This window comes from Perognathus longimembris, chromosome 1 (genome assembly GCF_023159225.1).
Source record: "Perognathus longimembris pacificus isolate PPM17 chromosome 1, ASM2315922v1, whole genome shotgun sequence".
NCBI classification, from domain to species: domain Eukaryota; kingdom Metazoa; phylum Chordata; class Mammalia; order Rodentia; family Heteromyidae; genus Perognathus; species Perognathus longimembris.
In genome coordinates this window covers 121,598,385-121,606,168 of record NC_063161.1, presented here as the reverse complement: position 1 = coordinate 121,606,168, position 7,784 = coordinate 121,598,385, and the positions used below count along the sequence as shown (strand labels likewise).

General features: G+C 40.1%; 1 protein-coding gene across 1 annotated transcript; it reads right to left on the bottom strand.

Annotated features, from left to right (window-relative positions):
• Window positions 1–1,393: 1,393 nt before the first annotated feature.
• Window positions 1,394–6,358, bottom strand: Dmrta1 (DMRT like family A1). The gene is made up of 2 exons (XM_048352166.1): window positions 5,637–6,358; window positions 1,394–2,398 (listed from the first exon to the last, which is right to left on the bottom strand). The coding sequence occupies exons 1-2, from the start codon at window positions 6,253–6,255 to the stop codon at window positions 1,551–1,553; spliced, it is 1,467 nt and encodes a 488-aa protein (XP_048208123.1). The 5' UTR covers window positions 6,256–6,358; the 3' UTR covers window positions 1,394–1,550.
• Window positions 6,359–7,784: the final 1,426 nt, after the last annotated feature.

Below are 7,784 nucleotides of genomic sequence, written 5' to 3'. Positions count from 1 at the left end.
AATCTCTAAGCTTTTTTAACAATGAAATATTGAATACATCATAATTTTACAGTAGCTTTTATATCATACAACATTAAAATCAATACATAATTATTAAACACATGTGTATCCTAAATCAGCACCAGATAATCTGTAGTAGTTCGATATTTTCTGGTAAAATATGCTATAGAAGTATATTCTTATTGGCTTATATAGAAAAGACACACACATATTAATCAAGATATCTTTAGTGGTCCATACTTTGTACCTTGTTTGAAATAGCTGCAATTCATACATAGCTAGTTTTCATTTAATCCTAACAAGAACAATGAAGTTCCTGTCTTAAAAAAAAAAAATACTAAGAAAACTTCAAGGCTGGGACTGTGGCTTAGGGGTAGAGTGCTTGCCTAGCATACATGAAGACCTGGGTTCAATTCCTTAGCACCACATAAACATAAAAGCCGGAAGCAGAGCTGAGGCTCAAGAGGTAGAGTGCCAGCCTTAATCAAAAAGAAGTCAGGAATAGTGCTCAGACCCTGAGTTCAAGTCTCAGGTGTGGCAGTAAGTTTTAAAATAATTATCTCCCTTTAGATGTCTTATATTTCTCCTTGAGAGATTAAACATCATCTCTATAGAACCAATCAATATTTTTTCTGGTCATTTAGTTTGCTTTTCTGAATAAAATTATTTTTACCTTTGAGAATGGATGCCCCATTCTTGCCTCAAACAAATGGAAAAAGATATTCCCTGTATGCAAACATAAGCACAAATATTAAAATAATTATCCACAATAGAAACAGCAACTCACTGTACATTATGAAAACTTTATTTTAGCATAATAAAAAATTATTTCCAAATTTGTTAACTTATACTACTTAAGAAACCGTGAGTTCTAACTCATTATGTGGAACTAAACTGAAATTAATGATAGTGGCCAGAAGATGGCGAACTTTCATTTTATTTACTTAATACGTTTTAGTTTAACTCAAAAAAATTAACTAAGATTTTCTTTGCACTTTTTAAAATTATAAATAGTAGCTGAGGGAAAAAATGGACACTCTAAAAAGCAATGAGATCAAATTAAATTTTGGTCTTACTACTGACTTGTCTGCAAATAAAATGTGTCTTAAATTTTTTGACATTTTGCTGTTCTGTGAATACAGAACAAAAAAATGCAATAGTTTTAGAACAATAATTATTTAGAATTAAATCAATTTTTAAATGTGTGCCTCTTGATTCATTTTTATTATACTAGATTGCTCTTTGCAACTATAAACATTTTACTATAAGCACAAATTTTCAATACAATAAAAACAAGTATGGTTTTAAAATAGAATCTATACAAATAATAATTCAAGAGAAAAATTCATTGAAGTAAACATAGTTCCTGAAATGGCTTTATTCAAGGCACAGTAAAGTTCAAATGCTTTTGTTTAATAAATGCTAAAGAAGAGTCTTCAAATCTAAAGTCTATAACATTGCTGCCCAAAATATAGCATTTCTTAAGGCCTAGCATGTTTGTGTTGCAATAATCCTAGAAATGTTCTAAAACAAGAGAATAGGCAGATCCATTACAGACTGTCCTGATTGGGTCTGAAATACAGCCTACCACCAGTGATTGTGTTTTTACTGGGAAGATAGGAAGTATCTCTAATCATTCCTGAGAAGGCATAATCCAAAGCTGGCCGGAAAGGCACTGCTGGAACCAACCCAGGTGTTAGGTAGGGAGACATAAAACCAGCTAGCCCTCGGCCAGGAGAAGAATATGCCAGTCGCAATGGACTAAAAGCTAGTCTAGGACTTAGGCTGTAGAGACCTGAATCAGCTCCGTAAGAAGAAGATGTGGATTGAAGAGGAGAGAAAGCAGATTTGTTACCAACAGTTCCAAAACCAATTCCAGCTAGACTAAAATTTGAAGCTCTTTGAAAAGCCGTATTTTCCAAATCTCCTGAGCATGGAAGATCCCTGATATCTGGCTTGTGTTCTTTCCCATTCAAGACCTGTTCAATGGCTTGGACCACATCTCCTTTGCAGAACTGTAGGATTCCTTCTAGTCTGCTGCGTTTGTAACTTGGGAAAATCTTGGTAAGAATACCAAGAGGGTCTCTTGAGCTTGAAGACCCTGTAGAAAGGTTGGCTTTGATAGCAAAACAGTCTCTGGCCCACTCACTTTCAGTTCCTGACTCCAGATCAGAGGATGATAAGGACCTAGGGCTGTCTTCTCCTCCAGACTGGTCTCCTGGACTAGGCAACAGAAGACTACCATGCATATTTGAATGCTCTGAAATAGATGGCCCTATACTTTGTTTCCCAGTGATTACTTTAGACTGAGGAGATGATCTCAGAGAAATGTGATGTGTCTTGGGGACCAGATCTTCTTGTCCACTCTGGCATGAGTCATATTTACTGTCTTCTTGTTCTGCAGAAAAGAAAAGAAAAGGGAATCAAATAAAGGAATGTTGTTGCCAGAACCTGCTATTGTGCACTCAAAAATAACCTATTCAGTCAAAATACATTATCAATATTTATTTGTGCTAAAACATTTTAATAAATAACTCAAATATAAAGATCATTCCAAATTTTCCTGTGCTGGAAAAGTGGAAAAATGCTATTTCCTATGTCATTTCAAGATCATAAAGACAAGCAACATGTAAATGCAAGTCATAGTTAGGAAATCAGAGGAGAGAGCCTGTTGTTACCCACAAGTATTGATGTTACCAGTGTAACCACAACATCACTCATAACACACTTGCCTCACCTTGGAAGTTTAGGACTTTCCTAAATGTCTGCCAAGTTTGGGTACATAGATGTTATTTTTCCATACTAATATGTCAAGTTAGGTTTAAATCATAAGTCAAAAATTAAAAAAAATTTTGGTTATATTAAATATTTTAGTTAGTAACTAATGCTGATTGTCACTGATCTGTTTTCTTGTGTGTGTGCTCACACTTCAAGTTCCAATTAAATCATTCAAAGGATGTGGGGGGAAATGTTCATTTTGGTTTTAAATTTGAAGTCAGCAGTGACTCATTCTGTATCCAGCTCACATCATAATAGGCCTGCATATTTCATATCAGAAATAAAGACTTGGTATTTTTCATAATCCCTTGTAAAATATGTAGTTTTCCTTCCCATATAATGTGAATATTAAGAAAGGAGTTTTACAATGAAAGGAGTGATATTGATTAAGATGCGTTGTACTCATAAACTAACATGTTGAATGGTAATCCCTTTGCACAGCTACTTAAAGATAATAAAAATACAATTTAAAATCAAGAGTTTTAAGACAAATTGTTTCTAAGAGGAAGCTATGAACTTCACTGTAGGTCTCTATGGACACTCCGTGTCTTGTAACAAAAACAATGTATTAATTTGCTTCACATCAAACCCTTCTCCCAATATGATGGGGAATTTTCTCAAAATATTTTTACATGTAAAAAAAACCTGACTTTTCTATTTTAGTATGTTAAGTCTATTAATTAATAATGTTGCCATGCTAACACCTGGAAAACAATAATAAAGTACATACTCACTAAATGGTTTTTGTTTGGGTTTGTATTTCCTCTTACTCTACAAATATATTTTATCCTTAGAAGAGGAAATCATCCAAAAGCCATAGCTCAGGGTACTTTTGGATGACTTTCTTTGTCTACAAAGGTCATGAATACAAAAAAATAAATACTACCTAAACAACCATCTACTACCATGAGATTTACAGCACTCTTGTGTTTTTTCTCCAGTTTTCTTAAGGAGTGGTCCTTAATTCCAAACAACTGTCTAGTTTTTCTTTAAAGATAAAGTAAGTGTATACAATTCAGTCCTTTGAGGGTCAAAAATGTTGTTTTAGCAGAGATATGATGAAAGAATGTAACTATTGCAAGATTATAAAGACACTGCTGTTTTCAACTTTGAATGAAGTTTCCAAATGAAGTCAACCAAGTGGAAAATGCTTGGCATAGGACTCCCTTACATTTTACTTATAAACACCAAAACTTCCTCTCCACTGTGATGTATACATAAAAGTAGCAAGGCCTTTGCCTTCCTAGTACAATATATGGAAAGAAATACTGATTACATAAACTATTTTAAAATTAAAATGCCTTTTTCATCTTTTCTTTCAACTTCTATTTCCTTATTTACCACTTCCAATGTCTTTTAGTGTAGATACAGATACACAGATATATATGTGCATATATATTGTTATTTTGTATAGGAAAATCTTATTCACCTCTGAATTATTGTTGATTTTAGCCTAATGAATGAATAATTTATCTTACTGCAGTTCATAAATGTTGTTTTAGAAGTACTCAATTTAGAGAGCTAAGCTGGCCCTCTCCTGTGGAAGTGTCAATTGAGGCCAGAATATAGGTATATAATCCCTATTTAATCCCCATAAAACAGAACAATGTGGTACCAAAAATGCACAGAAGCCAGTGCCATCAGCCATCTGTGGCCATCAGTTTCGTTTGAGGAATGCTAACATTTACTTCTCTCTTGCTGTTTCTCTTTCTTAGTGATCTTTCTCATCAGCCTTCCCTGATTTTTTGTGAGATGCAGTTAGTTATACTCCATTTTACCTACTGAAACACAGGATGTGTGTGAAATAATATGCCATATTTCAATAAAGATGTTCATTTTCCAAGTACATTCTGTCATTCATTGAGATCTGCAACTTTCACAGTCTAGGAAATGTTCCCAAGGGATAACTTATCAAATCCTTTTCAAGGCTTTTTTGTGAAACAACCTGGTTGGGATGTTTACAAAAAAGACTGAAAAGACATTTTCAGTGTTGGTAGGCCTTGAGAAGAGCCGTGAAACTCACAGAAGATTCGAGGTTCACATTAGCAAGAACAGTTCACTTGGCCATAACTTAGTAAAATACAGATGGAATTTGTGTGCTAATGAATTTGTAGTCAATAAATAAGAGGCAAAGGTTAAATAAAACTTTTTGGATATACCATTTTATACGTTAGGCTTTTAAATTCTTACTAAGGACCTCACAAATCTTCAACACCCCAGTGTTTCCTGTAAGGTTAACTGAAACTTCAAATGACAGAGCTTTCTACACTTTTGGAGGCTAAGAGATGTGGGGAGTGGTTAAAGAGATTAAAAAAAAATAAAATAAAGAGAGGAAAAAATAAAAAGGCAGGTTAGCAGATTTCAATCTCTTTCCCATTTCTAATAAGGCACCAAAAGTTTGTGGCCACAAAAGCAAAGAACTGCATTTTTCTACCGACCAATAATTTCCCACACAAAATCAGAAAAAGTCACTTTTATAACTGGGCAAGATGTCCATTGCGCTCAAAACCCAGCGCCTCTCACTAAACTTTCTGAGGAAAGCCCACTTCAAAGGCAACTGGGCCCTACTCAAAGCAAGGTGGGTGCTGGGGCCAATGGCTCAGTTGTTATCTCGCTCAAGCTTCCTTTTCCTTGTCTTTTCCGATCACCCGAGGAACTAGCAGAAAGACCATAGTGGGTCTCTTCACCCTCACAATTACCCACGTCACAAAGTGTTTTCCCACAACTCTCAAGTGCTTCTTTTCATCCCTCCCACCCCACCCCCACCCCGGGGCGCTGCTTTGCGTTTTAAAGATTTTTTTTTCTCGTTGAAACGGTTTTCTGGCGCTAAACTCCCACTAATAAACCAACTCGCTCACCCCGCTTAGACTCTGCATCGTCTTGCTGGAAAACCTGGAAAGCGGGGATCTCCAGATTCTGCGCCTGTCTCCAGGCCCGCAATCCCAGCGCAGCCGCCGCCTGTGGATCCTCGCTTCGGCCGCTGCCTCCAGGTGCGGGACCCCGCGTACCGGAGGGTCCGGGGTACAGGAGCCTCTGCAGCCCTCGACCTTCGCTCTCTTCCTGCGCCTGTTGCCGGCGTAGAGCCACCTGGGCAGCCATGACGCGCTGGCGCTCGGCGATCAGGGTGCACTTGGCACACGCGCAGTCCCGCCAGCGGCAGAAGCGCTTGTGGCCCTTGAGCGCCGACACCACGCCGTGGTTGCGGCAGCGGGCGCACTTGGGCGTCCTGGGGTACCCGCAGCCCACCGCGCCCATCCCCTTCTCCAGCCCCGCAGCCGGCGAGCAGCCCCCGCTTCCTGGGGCAGCGGTGGCTCGAAGGAAAAGATTGGGGGTTCGTAAGAAAGCTGGAGGAACCGGGATCCCCGAGGGTACGGGCACCACAGGTGATGCGGGCAAAGGTGCCGCCGCCAGCCCCGAGGTCCGGTGGGATCGGCTGCTCGCGCTGGGGTCTCCGCTGCTACGCGGTGGAGGCTCCATTCCGCCCGGAGTTCCTGATGGGAGTGGGTGACAGTCCACCGCTCACCCTGCTGGGGGTGCTAGGGGGGTGGAAGGGCTAGAGGACCGGTCTTAGTTGTCCCCCACCCACACGCCGACCAATTTAAACTCTGGCTGTTCGGAGTTGTTGGGGACGATCGGCCCCTGGAGCTCGAGAGGCGCAGCTGTCCAAGGAGCCTCCTGGAATCCGCGGGCCTGAAGGCGCGCACCCGGGCCCGGAGGCTGCGCTGAGCAAATGCCCCGGAGAGAGGCGGCCCCGCCCACTCCTCTACGGGCCCAGGGCGGAAGCCTGGGGAGGGCCCAGGGCGGAGAGTGGGGGCCTGCTGGGAGGAGGGGCGGTGGGAGCCCCTGGAAACTGTCCTTCTAGGAGGTAAAAGCCGTCACCTCCGTGTATATACCATACAAAGCGATTACTACCACTTACCTTCCCGAGTTCTGCAACATGTAATTTTATAAAGTAGTCTTTGCATCCTCCTAAATGGAACTTTTGAAGTTCCTTCTCCACACTTCTCCTAAGCAAGTATGAAGATCTGGATTTTTAAAATTTTTTTTCTTATTTATTGTCAAAGTGATGTACAGAGAGGTTACAGTTTCATACATTAGGCATTGGATACATTTCTTGTACTGTTTGTTACCTCCTCCCTCATTTCCCCCTCCCACACTCCCTTTTTCCCTCTCCCCCCCATAAGTCGTTCAGTTGGTTTATACCAAACAGTTTTGCAAGTAGTGCTTTTGTAGCCGTTTGTCTTTTTATCCTGTGTCTCTCGATTTTGGTATTCCCTTTCAGTTTCCTAGTTCTAATACCAGTATATACAATGTCCAATGTACTCAGATAAGATACAGTGATAGTGCAGGTACAACCACAGGAAGGGGATACAAGAGGATCATCAACAATAGAAGCTATGGTGACTATCTGGATTTTGAGTTCTCTTTTTCTTTTTTCTTTTCTTTTGTTTTTTTTTCGATACTCTGTCATGCAGATCGTCTCCAAGATGTCAAGGAACTTGGAAGACAGCAAGGTTGTTGTCTTCGTGGGAAAGAGGGGGTGATTTAGAATGATTTTAGGACTGCATCAAAACAGGGGCTACCACAGGGAGTTGATTCGGAATTTTCTCCTCCTGCCTTCTATTTATGAGATGGGGATCATGTGTTCTGTTTGCAAATGTCGCTGCTTCTAAGGCATTAAGAAGTTCTTCCCTGGAGCTGTATTTATAGGCATCAATTGTGATCGCTGTTTCAAAACGCCTCACACTTCTATTGTAAAGTATTAGGGAAAGTCATTTTAACCTATTTAAGATTAGTACCCTACTGCTTTAATGGGCAATTTATATCCTAACTGGAAAAGAGCAAGTAAGAGGATGTTTTTACCATTCCACATCCAGGGCAGACATTGCTAATCAATCTGGGAATTCTGCCTGCCCTATTGTCCTCCCATGCAAACACCCTATCACAGAGGTTTGCTTACCTTGGGACCATCCTAGGGACTTCTGTAAAAATGAAGGCATCCCGAA

Excerpts from the sequence above, each read along its gene's own strand:
- Dmrta1 (XM_048352166.1), bottom strand. The coding sequence starts at position 6,255 with ATGGAGCCTCCACCGCGTAGCAGCGGAGACCCCAGCGCGAGCAGCCGA. Across the intron at positions 2,399-5,636 it reads CGATGCAGAGTCTAAGCGGG|AACAAGAAGACAGTAAATAT; the intron begins GTGAGCGAGTTG and ends TCTTTTCTGCAG.